Source organism: Neomonachus schauinslandi, chromosome 2 (assembly GCF_002201575.2).
Source record: "Neomonachus schauinslandi chromosome 2, ASM220157v2, whole genome shotgun sequence".
In the NCBI taxonomy this organism is placed as follows: Eukaryota; Metazoa; Chordata; class Mammalia; order Carnivora; family Phocidae; genus Neomonachus; species Neomonachus schauinslandi.
In genome coordinates, this window is record NC_058404.1 from 28,111,550 (window position 1) to 28,128,177 (window position 16,628).

General features: G+C 54.7%; 1 protein-coding gene across 2 annotated transcripts in view; it reads left to right on the forward strand.

Moving 5' to 3' along the window:
- The window catches only part of RBPMS (RNA binding protein, mRNA processing factor), a 171,027-nt gene extending 156,760 nt beyond the window's left edge, over positions 1–14,267 (forward strand). The window contains exons 7-9 of one of the 2 annotated variants that reach the window (XR_002480554.2): positions 930–999; positions 8,418–8,521; positions 14,080–14,267. Coding sequence is in view for 1 of the 2 variants with exons in the window: in XM_021694105.2 (XP_021549780.1) it covers positions 930–992 (63 nt within the window). In the remaining variant the exon portion in view is untranslated. The remainder of the gene's footprint in view (positions 1–929; positions 1,000–8,417; positions 8,522–14,079) is intronic. The other variant, XM_021694105.2, reaches the window with a different exon arrangement.
- The last annotated feature ends 2,361 nt before the right edge of the window (positions 14,268–16,628 follow it).

Genomic DNA, 16,628 nt, shown 5'->3' on the forward strand with positions numbered 1-16,628 from the left:
GGATGCCGCTCTCCACAGAGCCATCCAGCCCTCCTGAGCATCTCCCTCCCTCTGATGTAATTGCTCTCCCTCCCCCACTCCCAGCTGCCTGTGTTGCGGGGAGGCCATGCCTCCTCCGGGGAAACGGGAGCAGCGGTAAATGGGCATCTCTTGCTTCTGGCCAAAGGCTGCGGGGCAAAACTGACGTTGCTGACAGATGGACATTTGTTAAAGCCAAAGTGCTCTTGCCCTTTCGTTTGTTTCTTCACACTTTCCTCAGCACAGGACCGGGAACATTCTGCCAAGTGGACAAAGTATCACTCAGTCCAATTGTTTTGTTGCTGGCCTTCCACTTTGGAAACTTCATGGAAAAGATGGGTCTTCCTCAGCAGAGTGAGCGGAGGGCTTGGGGTACCAGATACCCCACAGGGCTGAGAAGCCAGAACCCCTTTTCTAAAAGAACAGGAGCAGAAGCTCAAAGATGTCCAGGCCGGCTTACTGGCACGGATGGGTCATGAACGCGTCCCTCCCTTACCGGAGCAGATACGTGTTTCCACACCCTGCTGAGCAAACAAGGAGACGGCCTGTGCCCTCGGCACAGCTCTGCTGAGCGGGTGCAACCAAAGGGACTCGCTGGGCCAGCCTCAGGCCAGGTCTGGCCCGGCGGCAGCTGGCTGTTCACCGTGGCAAGGAGGGTGGGAGCGGGGGAGCTGCTGGGCCCGGCCCGCTCCCTGGGGCGGGCGCTCTGCTGAGAGCCTGGCCCGTGTTCACTAAGGGCACGTGGACGACCCCTCGGGGTGCTGTTCTTGTCCCCTGCGCCGCTGGCACGTGTAAGTGGGCTCCGGCTCGGAATGGTGAAGGCGGCGGCAGCCTGGCAGGCTGCTCTGTGGGGAACGAGACCGTCCAGTGGGAGCCCTGCTTCACCGCCTTCTCCCCACGTGTCTTTCCAGATGCGCTGGCTCCCTCCCTCCGAGGCTACTTCTCAGGGCTGGAAGTCCCGTCAGTTCTGCTGAATGCTATGTAAGTACTTGGTTTGCGCGGCCGCTGCGAGCCCCGGGCGGAGCAGCCGTCCGGGACGTGGGACGCGCGGCACCCACACCTTCCAGACTGCCTGTTACCTGTGGTCGCCCATCGTCCTCAGACCACTGGCGGGGCTCCTCTGCGGCCTTGCGGCGCTGCCGGGGCGTCCGCCTGGGGTTGAGGGAGACCGAGGGATGTTACCCTGTCTGCGTCTCATCCCGGTCTTCGCCGTCCTAACTCAGCAGCCACCGCTGCTTCCGGGCCATGTCGGGGGCCGGGACACCGGATGACGCAGCGGCAGTTCACCCGCTGCCTGCGTCACTCGGCCACCGGCCTCCGCTGCCCCCAGGGCGGGCTCTTGGGACCCTCGGCCGTTTATCAGAACTGACTTCCATGCGTGTGTGTGTGTTAGAGCTTGGGCCAAGCTCTCCCTAGTAGGCTTGCCTTACAGTGTCTTGTCTCGAAGGAAACAATGTGCTGAATGGGCATCTTTGCGCCTAACATTGCTTCAGGGAACTACCAAGTCAGTGTTTTTTCTATAAATGTATAATTTGTGTAAAATTCCAAACACCGCCTTTAATTCGGTATTTTGACTGGATCTCTGTTAAATACAAAGCACTGTTACTCTGAATTCTGATAGGGTGTGTGAATTTGGGGGGTCTGCCCTCAAGGAAAGTCTCTGAGATGACACAATTCTACAGTCTGCGGTTTCTCTTGGTTTATATCATTCCTTCACAAGACAGGAAGAAAAATGAGTGTAGGGAGGGACCAGAGCTTCATCCATTTAGAAATGCTAAAGAGATCATGCAGAATTATGTACATAACTATACCTGATGCTGATCTTTTGAAGGACATATGTGGGAAAAACTGGCCTCCGGTTGACTTAGGTTCAGCTTCAGTGGGGAGTCACAGAGGTCAAGGCCCTCCTAGTGAGGAGGAAGGAGAGCACTGAATAGGCTTTTCAAAGAGTTCTGGGATTTATTTTCCACAGGCAAGTTGCCCTGTTGACCCGAAGTCTCGCTTGGTGGGTCACGTCACCTTCATTTCAATTTCCAGGGTGACTGCTGAGCGTGGACTTCACTTGCTGAAGTCTTTACCACCATAAGAGGCCAGCACTTATAGAGAGCTCCAGTCCTAGGTCGGAAGGCAGGCATCTTTGTTCTGGAGGAAGGGCCTCGCCACACAGGAGGATGGTGGTAGGCAGCAGACCCACGCCCTAGCTGGTCAGGATTCTTGCTCTGCTGGTGGGGTAATGAGTAAGTTGACGGATCACATTTCTCTGCTTTAAGACATCAACTCAATAAGTTAGAATTGTGCCTATTCTTCCCCTAACCAGACCTATTTCTGAGTGTGGCCAGAGCAACACTAGTCCTTGGGGATGATTGGAGGCAGACTACATAAATGTTGCCAAAGGTCAAACAGAGTTAAACACTTTTTGGGTTTTTTTGTTTTTTACCAAAAGATTCTTGGAACCTTTCTTATAACATGAGCATCATGAATCTGTAAAATTAGGGAACTCAGGGATGCAGGATTCCTCAAACTCATCTGAGACAAGGGAGCCCTCTCTTTCACAGACCCTTAGAAGAATGTTGTTTTACATAGAGCACATTTTGGGAAACCATGCCCTAATCTCTTATCCGGAACCCAAACCAGTGACACCCACATACAGAGATCTTTGGGCCAGTGGTCATTATGTTAGAGTTACCACTAATCTGTTTATGATGAGGGAAAAATTAGGACAGTGTTAGATTTTTTTTTTTAAGCTGCTTGTGTTTGTCCCTTATTCTGAAATTATGTTGTATGTGTGTTCAAGTACCCATTTTACATGAGATGGTAAATATCCGTGAATGGCAATTGCACTTTAAATGTAGTTTCTTAGAAAAAAAGTCAGTAGTCCATGGTAGATACCGGAAGTATTTAAAATATTTTATTCTTTTGTGAAATATAAAAGTTTGCTGCTTAGGGGGGACGTTTTCTTCCTGGAAACACAATTTGTAAGATTTGAGGTATATTCTAGGGTCCATTATGTCCAGGACTTCCCAAGTCCATGTGCCATACCCGCATGCCCATAATTAATTTTTAAAATGACATGTCCCCAGCTCTCTGTTCTTTCTTCGTGCACAAAAGCCTTAGTCATTTCGTCACGAGGGACCCTGCCCCCATTGCCAGGGTGAGGCGGGTGCAGCCCTGTCGTCCGGCTCCAGAAGGCACTGAGCGATCATGCGCTCTGCCTCCCATGACCGTGCGCTCATCCCTCCGTTCTCAGAGGCTGCTAGGTGTTCACCTGCAGGTATACCCAGGACTGTGTAACTGGGATTTCTGAGGCTCGCAGAAGAGTTGATGGGTTGGGGGTCGATCTGGCATTCAGCATAAGCAGGTAGTTGAGGAAGTTGATGAAACCGGAAGAGCGGTCAGTGCAACACAGCCTTGAGGCTCACCTGGCCGTAGGGTCCACAGAGGACGAGTGCCCGGAGGAGCCGGTGAGGGCTGGAGCCCAGAAGGGCAGTGGTGAGCTGCTGGGGTCAGCAGTAGCAGATGGTGTAGGAAACTTGAGTAAGATGAGAGAATACCTCCGAACCCGGCAGTTGCAGTTGGCCGAGGATGGTGGTGGCATAGGGCCTGAGGAGGGATTTTTTTTAAGCATTTATATAGGCCAAAGGGGAGGCATGATCGTTAAGCAGTGGCACGGTTCCAGCCAGTGGGATCCTGCCCTTTGTTTCTATCCGCTCACCTAAGTTGTTCCAGATCATCCTTCCCCACAGACCTTCCCACCAGAGACCTAGAGGCAGCAGTGGCTACCAAAGAAGGCCTAGCGGGTTCCCCCTTCGGAAGTATGGCTTGTGAAGCTGTCGGACCCGTATGCAGGTGCAACATCTCCTGTGGATGCACCGTTTGTTCTGAGCTAGACTTGGGCCACGGGCCAGACTCCTTCCTCGGGGTCTAGAGGGCGCAGAGGAGGGGCAGTAGGCAAGGAGGATGGATAATTGCACTTATTACCACCGCACTTGGGGTTAGGACTCTAGTCTCCCATCCTGCCTAAGGTTAGACTAGTTCAGTGTGGATCCGTTACTCAGGCTCCTTCTAGTCTCTTGGATCAAGTCCTTGAGCTAATAGTCCAGGCTGCGTAATCTTAGAGAAATGCAAATTAGACTTGAGAACAGTGGTTCTGATGAAACAATAAATATTTTAGTGCAAAACTGGTCTTTCAAAAAGGCCAAATGTAGGATAGGTGCGGCCAGTGACGTGGCCTTCCTCTGTTTGCCAGGGCGCAGCGGGTGTCCTTCCTCTCTGGGAAGATGGCACCCGAATAGAAGACAAGAGCAGGACTGATGGCTGGTATCAGACATGACGGCCTATACATAGACCCAGACCGGCGCTCACTCCCCACACGTGGAGCTCTGGGGGCCACCCTTCCAAGTCCTGAAGCGCCCAGGCCCTGCAGGGGTTTTTCATTTACTCACTTTGACCTCCTGCTGGGAAATCAGGGACTAGACTAGAAAAGTAAACAAGCTCTTTATTCTTTAAGTAAACATATGTGTCCAGTATGTGCTAGATACAAAAATGTGCATGCAGACCAGGCCTGTGCCCCTGAGGAACTCCAGTTCTAGTGAGTGGGAGTCATGGATATACATTTTAAAGGGAAAGAGTTCCTGCTGAGGATGCTCCAGGATGGGCTTGTGAGGAAAGCCCCTTGGGTGGGGGTGGGGGTGGGCATGTGTTTACCGTCATTGGTGGCAACTTAAGACCATCAGAGGGGTGGTGTCATTGGTGTTTTAATTTGTTCAGCATCCTGCTTGATGGTGTTTAGTCTGGCTACAAGCTCTGCTCATCATTGGAGTTTTGCTAATGGTCCAGCCATGGGCTGGACAACCCCAGATTACATGATAATCATTGAAAACGATCCATTTCCCAGATGTGTTGAGAACAGGAGAGCATGAGCAAGTTTTTAGTAACTCTTTAGAGGGAATGAGTTACACAGCCTTCCTTGTTGGGTATCCAACAATGTAGTTAAATCAAAAAGAGAGTTGGGAACCGGGGGTGGATGTGGGAGGGCGTTCTTTAAGAACTCCGAAAATCTCCCTGGCCTAGGACCAAGACCATAGCACCCAAATTACAAGCACATGTAGTTACAGCATCAACAAATGAGAGAAGGACACGGCAAGAGATAATAAGACCGGAATGTAAAGCTGTGTATTCCTCATGTTTTGTTTTGGGAGGAACAGCCTCGTCTGTCTCTGGCTGTGAGCACGAGGGCCTTGGGGATGCAGCCATTGTCCGGGGAGCCCCAGGAGCCGGATGTCAGGCAGAGCTGGGAGCCCAGACAGCGCTGTGGTCCTGCAGGCACCCCTGCCTTCTCCCTAGAAGAGCCCCGGGTGGGACGTCTGGGTGGCTCAGTTGATTAAGCATCTGCCTTCAGCTCAGGTCATGATCCCAGGGTCCTGGGATTGAGCCCCGCATCGGGCTCCCTGCTTGGCAGGAAGCCTGCTTCTCCCTCTCCCACTCCCCCTGCTTGTGTTCCCTCTCTTTCTGTCAAATAAATAAATAAAATCTTTAAAAGAAGAAGAGGAGGAACCCCGAGGCGCCGTGCCCAGGACCCAGGGCAGTGTTTGCCCTGAATCGCCACTCCCCCTCCTGTTAACCACGGTCTGTGTGTCTCAAGTTCGTTAGCACAGTCACTATCCAGTGAACATCTGCAGCAAGTAAGGGACTGTTTTGGCTGCTAGGGATACAAGGGTAAGAAAAGCAAACAAAATCCTTGCCTGCATGGAGCTGACCTCCATTAACAGGGGGGAGATGGATCATAAATCACTAAGACACACACTAGGTCAGGCGGTGAGACGGGCTGAGGGGAAACTAGCAGAGCGAGGGAGGGGCTTCGTGTGCCACGGGGGAGCGCGGGGCTCGCAGGGCTCGGGGTCAGCCTGGCGCTTACGGTCAGGCAGCGACCCAGAGCTTCCCCAGATTCATACGGGCTTCCTTGTTCAGAACAGGCTCGCTTGACTCAAGTTTAGAGAATAATTGAACCTCTCCGGTCTTCTTGCCTTCTCCTTTGCTGAGTCCAAGTGAACAAGCTTGCGCACAGCAGGCCTTCGCTGGGCCAGGCGTTAGGGGAGCAGAGAACGCCCCGCAGCCGGCGCCGTGTCGCCCTGGTCCTGAGTCCCCGAGCCCGGGGTCTGTTTGGTTCTTGTGTGAGCTGTAGGGATGGGCCCGAACGCCTGCACCGTGTCCGCGACTGGGGACCCGTCCAGCCACTGCCGTGCCCTCCCCGTTCCGTAAGGGCAGGCACCACAGCCCTCTGCTCGCGACACGGGCGCTGAGCTCACCTACGCGCCGCACCTGGTAGGACGACCCCGGACGGTCCGAGCGGTGATTTCCCTGCCTTGGCCCGTCCCCTGAGCGTATGCACCACGAGAACTGCCTGACGGTCCCTGGAGGACGTTAAAAGAGGGTGGCCGAGTATAAAGACCCGGCCATGGGGTCTCAGCGCCTTCACGGGGCAGGTGAGGGCCACCTACAGGAGCCCCTGCCCCACCCCCACGCCACACGCGCCCAACTCTCGGCTGGACAGGGACATTCGGAAGGCCTGCGTGCTCGCTGTAAGGTCACAAATGAACACATTCAGACTTCCCTGCGGTGTTCTCTGTTCTTTGCGGAGTCGTCTTGGGGGTCCCTGTAGGACAGACTGGCCCGTGTGTGCTCCCTGTCCACGGGGGCAGCCCTGGTGTGCGGACAGGTGCTACTGCTCTCCTCACTGCGAAGAGCGAGCAGCCCGGTGACAGTGCCCCGTGCTCCTCACCCACCGGTCCAGAGTCACCCCAGTGAGCTTCAGCCCAGACGCCTGGAGGGATGTGGCCATGGGTGGGACATCCTAAGCAGCAGGTGCCCCGAGTGCCACGCCGGTCTGGCCGTCCCCAGAGGTGTGGGAGGTGGGGAGAAGTTGGGGGAGCTGATAAGTTTTATGTACAAAGATGAATATTTTGGGGCACCTGGGTGGCTCAGTCGGTTAAGCGTCTGCCCTCAGCTCAGGTCATGGTCCCAGGGTCCTGGGATCGAGCCCCGCATCGGGCTCCTTGCTCAGTGGGGAGTCTGCTTCTCCCTCCGCCTGCTGCTCCCCCTGCTCGTGTGCTCTCTCTCTGACAAATAAAATCTTCAAAAAAAAAGAAAAGAAGATGAATATTTCTTTTCCTGTCCTCAACCCAATTTTCACTAGGAAACTGGAATTACATCTGTTAATTCTTTCATAATGTTTTTAAAGTGGAAATCTGGGCAAAACTTTCTTTTTCCTTAGTTCTGAGAAGAGAGATGTCCTAGGAGGGCAGTCTTTCCTTCCGGCTCACCCATAACCCCAGCGGAGGGTCTCAGCCCAGGCCCAGCCTCCCTGTCGAACCCCAGGGAGGCCTCTGTGGGGAACTCGGGGTTCGCGGCAGTACCCTGCGCACACCTGGTCACGAAGCCCCGTGTGCCCAAGTCCGCCTGTCAGTCTGCAGGCAGGAGGGCTGAACACGCAAGAGATGTTAGCAGGGAAGAGGGCCATTGGCATCCACGTGCCGGGAGGCCGGCGTCCTTCCTTGGCTCCAGGAATTCTCATGAAAACCAGCTGGCTCAGAGGCAGTCATGCCTGCGGAAGAATATTAAAAATTTATGATCTTCTGGGTCTCGGCACCTTCATATTTCAAAATTCTCAGACCCCTGGGAACAGGATGTAGTCACAAATGTTTCCTTTTAGTTTTTGTTTTCCAGAAGGTGCTTGGAGCAAAGTTGAACTCATTGATGCACGTGACAGCACAGGATCCTCCTGGAGAATTGCTTTTGTGGCCTGGGGCTGACCAACGTTGTTACTGTTAGGTCTGAGGCAGCTCCTGGAGCTGGATAGGTTTGGGGTGCTTCCTCTCTCTGGGGGGCTTCAGGTCCTGCACCTCTCCTCGACAGGGCTCTTGAACAGGCCTGGGGGTCCGGCCCTCGGAACTCGGCGCGGCTGCCTTGCCTCCTGGGCCGGGCGGCCTGCTGTTGCCGCGGCTTCGCCCTGGCCTGTCCCCCACGACGGACACGCGCCTACTCGGGTGAACGTGTGAAGACCGCGTCGCCCACAGCACACTTGGGTCCAGAGTCCCTTCCCCTCCGGCCTTGGTGCCAGGGAGCCCCGGCAGCCACACTCCACCACCGGGGCGCTTTCCCTCTGACCAGGCCCAAAGCCCGTGGTCCCCATGGGGAGCTGCCGTGCCGCTGGTGTGGTCATTCTCACCGGGCACGTGTCCTCAGCTCCACCGTGGTGGCCTTGGGCCCTTTGCCACTGACTCTCCGTTCTTTGCTCGTGGAACAGGCTGACCTTCGGAACCCAGGGAACCCCAAGGGCAGACCAGCGCTGGGGTTGGAAATGACAGCACACCGTTAATGGGTGATTTCTTTCTCCATCCCAGGTTCCAGGTGTGTGATGGTGGCTGCAATCTGTCTTGTGGGTATTAATGCAATCTTCACTGGTGGTTGCTGTGCTCAAGCCGTTCTACCAGACTGGAGCATGCTGGTGAGTCCCACAGTCAGAGGCCGGACAGGCCCTCTGGGGAGGCAGCGTGTCCCGGGCAGGGCGTGGTGATGGAGACCAGTGTGGTCAGGACCGTCACCCCAGCAGTCTAGGTGTTACCACCTCCCCCAGGTGATCCTGGTGGGTGCTCTAGGTTGAGACATGAGGGTATAGAGCACTGGGGTCAGGGGTTTGCTCTTCATGATCTCGTCCAGCCACAGCGTGCTTAGGGAAGGGCGTCTGGGAGGGCGGCGGGGGGTCTGCAGACCCTCCGCGCACACGGTGAGGCCACCTGCACGTGCTCAGGCCGCAGCCATGGAACGAGCCATTCCGCCATCGGGAATTTACAGATAAATGACACTTTCCCCTTTTAAACCCTTACGCCTTTTCTGGAAATTCACCATTTTGGTGAGCATCTTTTAGAGATAGTATGTATATTCCTCCTGACTTCATCCACTTGTACTGAATATGGTGTAGCCCTCTCGGTGACACCGAGACGTGTGCATGAGCCTCTTTGGAAAGAAGAGTGGTTGTCCTTGGGCATAGGCAAATGAGGCAGGGCTCTCACTGGACTCCTCCAGACTCTGGGCTTCCTGCCGGCCGGTGATTTTGGTGATTGTTCATCTCTTCGAGCGGTCCCTCAGCTTCTAGTAGTAAGCGTAGTCTAAAACAGTAATGTAGCGTTCCCGCAGGTGACCGGCCGCTGGCTGCCACACAGAGGGGCTACCAGGCTCTCTGGAAAACTTGGCCTAGAACAACAGGAGTACCAAGGGCAGGCCCACAGCGGTTATGTCTCGGCCCAAATAAGGTGGCAAATTTCATCCCTACAAGGGGCCAATGAAGAAAAGATGAGTCAGAAAGAGGGCAAGATTCCTGCTAAGGACAGAGAACCAGGCAGATCTAGCCAAGGAGGTCATTACCGCATTCTTGGGACTTAGGTAATTTCTTGCTCTCAGAGTAGAGCCCATCCAGAGGCAGGCAGGCACGTCGTGTGTGCCCCAGCGGCCTGCACTTGGGGTCTTTCCTCCCACTGACCAAACTTAACAGGGAAGCGTTTTCCACATCGTGTAGGGCAGCTAATGTTTAATCCCACCAGTTCCTTAGCCTTCTAATTTATTGGGTGGTTCTTTTGTTGTCATGGTTCTTAATAACAGTGCCCACTCTATTCTTACCAATATTATCACCCAGTAAAACTTTTTTTTTTTTGAGATTTTCTTTTATTTGAGAGAGCGAGCGAGCACGAGTGTGAGTCGGGGGGAGGGGCAGAGGGAGAGATAATCTCAAGCAGACTCCATGCTGAGCACGGAGTCCAGCCCGGGGCTCGATCTCACAACCCTGAGATCATGACCTGAGCCAAAATCAAGAGTCCGAGGCTTAACTGACTGAGCCACCCAGGGGCCCCCGGTAAAACCTGCTTAAAGGACAAGATTTTGTTGGTTTCCCCCCCACACACACACACACTCTGGCACACTTTAAACCAATTAAAATCTACCCATGTAATTTTTTGGAAGCAGGTTAGAATAATGATTTTTTTTTTTTTTTAATGCAGTAAACGAACCCAAACATCCGTAATTCCAGGCAAATGCAGATGAGCCCAGTCAGGAAGCACAGCGGCCGGGGCACGCATGCGGTGACTTCATTTAGACAATGGAAGGAGCAGAGAAGGGGTGGGGGTAGCGCTGGGACTCGGGGCGGCCGGCCAGCACGGACCAGACGAGCTGGAGGGTGCCTTGGCACTAGCCATGTTCAGCGTGGGGCTCACCAGTTCCAGGGCCAGCCGTGGGTTACGAGAGCAGGTCTGGAGGTGGCCTGCTGGGCGCGCGGCGCGAGTTCCTGGGGCGGAGGGGTGCGCGCGTGTGGGCGCAGGTGGGGATGTGTGTTTAGAATGGGGGGGGCCGTTTCCAACTACAGGAGACTGTTCTCCTGGAGACTAGCCTGTGAACCTTTTAAAATGTCACCTAGGCTTTTTATTACAAATTCATACCGGTATTTGGTTTTTACAGCTATAAAATGAAAACTATGTTCTGTGTCTATTGGGAGTTGAGTAGAGGGGAATATTCCTTATCTGACTTTCGGTAAAAATGAATACATTTAGAGAAACTCTTGGGAAAGAAATCATTAGTCAGTAGGCCAAGTGTATGTAGTAGATGGGGGAAACCGAATTTTTTTTTACTGCTGGGAGAAAGAGCTCAGGGCTGAGTCGGGGGAGAGCAGGCCCCGTCTTGTCTGGCGTGGCAGCCAGCAAGCACCTTGGCCCCAAACCCAACAGCAGCTGTGCCCGGTCCGGAGGGCCACAGGCTGATCTTTTTGATCAAGGACAATGGACATGAAATGTTCAAGAATTGTAGAATATTCTTTCAGACAGCAGCAGACATTCTCCATGGTCTTATACGGGACAGTTGCGACCTGCCTCCGGCGAGCTTTGTTCCATCTCTTTTCCTGCCCTGTGTCTCCGGTGACCGCCCTTCGGGAAAGGCTGTGAGCAGAAGCTGCTCAGCAAACAGAGCCTGACCCTCTCCCACCCCGCCCCCATCCCGCCACGGTGCTCCGTGTTCCCGGATGTCTCTGTATTCTGTTTAAAATGTCCTTGTTAATACATTCCAAGGTTTGAACTCCGTTCTTAGCTAAACCCCTTCCTTGTTTACAGGGACTGAAATAGCCACATTCTGACCTTCTGTTCAGTCTGGGAACATCTATGGCAGTGGGGACGCATTCTTTTCCCATGTGAGAATTACATCTCCGCAGCACAGTTGGGGAAAAGCTCGGGAAACTATCAGCTCTCATCCCCCCCCTTCTCTTTTCCCTCCAAAGCCTTCCTCATCGGCTGGAATGAGCCAGCCCCGTGCACCCTGCTTCCTGCTCAAGAGTCCAGGAAGAAGAAGGAGGCAGAGTCCTGGGAGGCCAGGGTGGGCTGCTGAGAGCCCAGGGGCAACTGGAGACCCCTCCCCCCCACCACAGGCCGCTCGGGAAGGCCCCCATCAGGGCCAGAGCTGCCGCAGACACAGGCTCCAGGTGCTCGGCCGGGGTTGTTATCCAGACTCAGGAGCCAAGTCTCAGTGCCACGTGCCATTAACTGTCCGTCGTTCCCATTTCCTTTAGTGGCCTGCATATGGGGGTCTGAAGTTCTACGTGCAAGTGACTATGGGGTGGAGGGAGGAGGACGTAGTCTTAGGGAGGAAAAGAATCCGAGCTAATCTGTGAGGAAGCGAAACAAATGGCCTGGACAGTGAGGACTCTAGTTAGCGCCGGCGAGAAGGCCCTGCTGGGGGGGGGCGGGGGGCTGCCCGAGGGCTGGGGAAGCGCTCACACGGAGTTCTGAGAGCGAACAGTTTGTAAGACCAGGAGGAAGGTCTGTGCTGCGTGTTCTTGCCCAGAGTGGATTATGACCAGGCTTTTGAGGGCCTGGGGGGATGTGTTAGGGGTTTGGGTCTCGGCGAGGCAGGGGGAGGTGTTTCCAGAATCTTTGTCACCTGGCTGCCTGCGGCAAAATGAAGGGTCCGATCGGAAACGCGTAGCAGGGGAGGCGAGCCCAGGATGGCGACGGCGGTGTCGGGAAGTGACAGTCAGCCGAGAGCGCGGGGAGAGCGCGGGGCTGGGTGGAGGGACGGAGACACAGGCGGAGCGGGGCGGGGGCGGGAGCCTCGTGAGGAAGGTAAGGTGGGGAGTCCAGGTTTAGACGCGGTGCCTCTGCGGTCATGGCAGAAGTGTCCAGGGCAAAGCGGACAGGAATGGGGACAGTTGTCCGGGAACTGGCTGTGGAACCAGAAAGGCCCGGAGTAGCAACGTGTACTTGCCCAGAGACGGTCATTGAGCCCTCCAGAGGCGAAGGCCCCCCAGCCAGGCGCCTGCGCAGGGCTGGGGGCGACCACGGGTGTCCTTGGCCTGCCGTGCGGCAGCTGTGCTTTCAGCCTCTGGTGCGAGGCGGCGTCCGCACACGGAGCTGGGGCTGCTGTCGGGGGGCGGCCTCGGCAGCGCGGGCCCCTTAAGGCTCCCAGAGTCCGAGGGCGGCCGAGCGCCGTCCCCTGTGAATTGTTCCAAAGTAGCAACAGCCGTAGAGGGACTGCCGTTCCTCCGAAACCGCTTCCTGGAACCAGCCCTCAGCTTGGGCTGCTGGCCCCTGGTCAAGTTTGGGATGACGTGGGACTGTCGTCCCAGCATCTCGTATCCACTCCGTCTAAGCAGGGTTCCCTCTCTGCGGCCACTGCCTCTTCCCAGTCTGCGGGGGAGGCTCCTCGGCAGTCGGAGGGCCCGTCAGGGCCCGGCTCATTGGGAAGGCCAGCTGCTGCAGCCCCAGATACTGCCTGGCGCCGAGGCCCCTGCCACCCACCCAGGGCTGCTCCAGGCCACACCCACCCAGTGGCCCCGCTGGGTACAAGTCGGGGGGCGGCAACAAGATGCTTTCGAGAGCGGGCCCTTCTCCTCCTGGCCCTGCTCATGGAGCAGCACGGGTCCTGACATGTGCCCAAGACGGGGTGTGACCGGCGACGCCCCTCCTGTGCTGGGCTCCAGGGGGAGGCAAAACAGAAAGTGGGATTTCCAGAAGGCGTGTCTCTCCTCCTGCATTCCTGGCCTGTCAGAGAGCTCTGCTGAGAAAGGCCGCGGTTGGGGGAGGGGGAGGGGGTGGGCACTGCAGGCCTCCTGGAGCTTGATCTGGGAGCATCTCCAGCCCCAGGCCCCTCTAGCTGGGCCTCTCCGTGAAAAGCATAAACTAGCCAGATAGTGGCAACAAGCTCGAGAGAGGCTGAGTGTTACTGGAAGATGACAGGTGAGGCTCTGCCTGTCCAGATCCCTGCCCTCGAAAGCGGCGCCCCAGTCTCTCCCGGGGAGATCGTTCCCTGAACCGTAGCTATGTGGTCATGAGGTTGGGTCTTCTGACTTGCCCTTTATTTCTGCCGTCACCTGCAAACGGGCTGTGCCAAGATACTCTGGGTCACAGCGTGGGTGCCCCAGCTCAGTGAGGGCCTGGCATAGATCGGATTTACCAAAATCGTCCAGTTCGTGCTGTTTGCGAGTGTTCGTGGGAGGTTTCTCCAGGAGTCACTGCCAAAGACACATCCTCCCAAAGAAGTCTAACTTAGGATGGATGGTTCGATGGGGTGTTAGTAATAATGCTGTTTTCTTTATAGCTTCTTCCCACACCCAAATAAGCAGTTCCCTGCACAAAATTCTAGTGTCTGTGGAGTTACTTCTGCCTAGACCTTTCCTACCACCCGAGATTTGAGTCTGACATGTTGGGAAGATGGCAAGAGAACAGGGACAGAGCAATAGTTGAGGCTTTACACAGGTGAAGAAAACCGTGGGGCCACGCCAGGACTCTGCAGCTGGCAAAGTCTCTGGGATGACTCGAAGGCTTGCTTTCTTTTTTGCCACAAAGCAAAGCACAGGCAAGTGCAGGGGAAGGAGGTCTTGAAAAGGTTCTGGTGAGAGAGAAGTATGTCCTGCCCCCGTGTCTCGGGAGAACAGTGCTACCCTGGTGGGGGGTCGTGTTCTGGGCCCAGGATGCCCCCCCGCAGCCTGGGGGAAGGTGAGCGCTCCCCTCACCCATGTTCTTTCTGTTTCAGGCTTGAAAACACCTTGCCCAGTTTTGGTCCCTTCAAGACTTTGCCACAGCCTCTATCACACATCTGTTTTTCTCGAAGAAACAAATATAATAAAAATGTTTTACTCTTTTACACTGTATAATTTTAAGAAATAGTGTGTTGTTTGTGAACGCATGGTCTGACATTTCTGTACAGTTTGGAGATATTTTCAAACGAAACATAAAAGATGTCAACAATAAAACCAAGAGCGTGAGTATTTTTATACCAAACATTTTAACTATGAGAATGGATGATCTTACACTGGGTTGGATCACAATTTTTGTGCTGGACTTTTGAATGCTTGTAATTAAAAATAGATATTTTTTTCCTCCAAGCTGCATGTTTGAGGCATGTTTTTAAATATTACAGAATTTCCAGAATCATATTGTGAATGTATAGCCGTCCACCTGCCTGGCCTGAGTGCAGGGTAAGGCAGGAACAGAACGGCAAGCTGCAGCCCTACTAGGTGCATGCCCCCCCCCCCCGTTCTAGTGGGACGCTCCCGCGGGACAGTCAGAAGCCCCCAGGAGCTGCTACAGCGAGGGCACGCTGACAGCTAGACAAAGCAGCCTTGCATGGGCCCGCGTTCCTGAGCAGGGTGCAGCTCCCGAGGGGTCCAAGCACACTGTGCCCGGGGTGGGTTCTGCCCTTATCTGGGGTTTCTCCTGCTCCCAGCTCACCCTGACTCTCAAACCCACTGAGGCCCACCTCCCAAGGGAGCTGGCTGCTGCAGGCAGCTCCTGTCTCCCGAGTGGGAGGACTGCGCTGGGGCATCCCCCTGGCCCGAGGAGAGAGGGCGCGGCCCATGGGTGATTGCAGCGGACGCTGCTCAGCTTGCTTCAAAACCCAAGTCGGGTGGTGGAGGTGGACCCCTCCCCGGAGTCCGGCAGCTCAGTCTCTCCCCCTTGTGGTAGAAGAGCCATGTGTAAAAATAAACTGACCTAAGAATTTTTGGCTGCGGACAGAGCTGACCAGATACTAGCTTGCTTAGTCTCACATTATGCTGAAGACCAGTGTTTTAGTGATTATATGGTGGTTCTGGGGTGGGAGTGGATTATTTTCCATTAGAAACAAAGATATCAAGAAGCTTTTAAAGGTCATCACAAAAAGGGACAAGAAGAAGAACCAGTGTTGAGGGAGGGGCACGTCCAGCAGGGCAGGGGGTTGCTCCGCTCAAACCCGGCCGCCGTCTGCAGCGCCCCCTGGCCCCTGCGGAGACCTCTGGACTCTGGTTTCTAAGGAAAACCGCACTGCCGCACAGTCTACTATACTTTCATAAACTGTGTAAAGATACTTTTGTCATTTTTTAAAAATAAAGTGCTTTTTCCAGCTGCCACACCATTGCTTGGCACATTCCTTTCCGCAAGATCAAGCAGGAACGTCCCCCCCGCTGCAGCCCAGCAGGTTTCTTTCCTGTTCTCAGTGCTGACAAAGCTGAGGACTGAGGGACTAAGGAACAGGAGAGGGATGGGACAGCCAGGGAGCAACCTCTACAAATGCTCAGCTGGGGCCCCTGGTGGCACATGGACGCCTCAGGCCCCTGGCCCTTACTGACCTGGCAGGAGGATCCCCCTTTTGATGCCTTTTACTGCACCTGCCGGACTCCACACCCACATCAGCCTGCAGAGCTGCAGCTCAGGATGATCTGCAATCTATGAAGGGTCATTTATGGTTTTCTGCCAACTTCAGGGATAAGCCAGGCGTTGATAGCCATGAGGATAGTGATTATCACCCACCCCTCATCCCCCGAAAGGGAGGGGGGAGAAGCCACAGTGCTCCATTCAGAGTAACACCAACAACCAACAGTAACCATTAACTAGCCTTGGCGGGCACTGCCGTTTACGTCCCTTTTGCAAGGGAACCATCCACCGGAAGCAGGTCCCAGTCACGCCGTCCTGTGTCCGGGAGCATCCGTATGACCGTAGAAGACCAATCTGCAGCTTGCCTCAGCCCATCTGGGACCTGCCCCGGCCGGGGCAGCGGACGGGACAGGCAGCTTGCCCCGAAGGAGATTCCCTTCCTCTCCAGCCTGCCTTGGGCCACTGTGCTGACGACCATAGGTGCCATGCAAGTGACAAGACCAGATGGTACTTACCAGTCTAGTGTGAATGCCAGGCAGATTCCCACTGACCGGTGAAACACCAGCTTCGTGACCATATGAAAAATGGTCTTTTCTGTCATTCTGTTGAGTGGGAATACGGTCTTACTTTTTGGAATTGGGAACTTGGGATAAGAAAAAGGCAGGTCTGTTCGTTCCCTCTGCTTCTGTGCATGATGTGTGCAGGTGTGCAGACCCCCGGAACGTGGCCACTAAGCCATCTCGTTACTAAGTGACCCTTCTTGTTCTCTTGTTCACTTGTACCTCTTGTGAGCACAAGACTAGCTATAAAACTGACACCTGAAATTAAATACTATGCCTTCCACCTCTGGGACAAAACTGCTAATTAATTTGGAAAAGAACCTTAAAACTTGCAAAATGAAAGTTACACTTGCAGATAATCATCCAGGTTCACCGGACCCACCACTTGCAT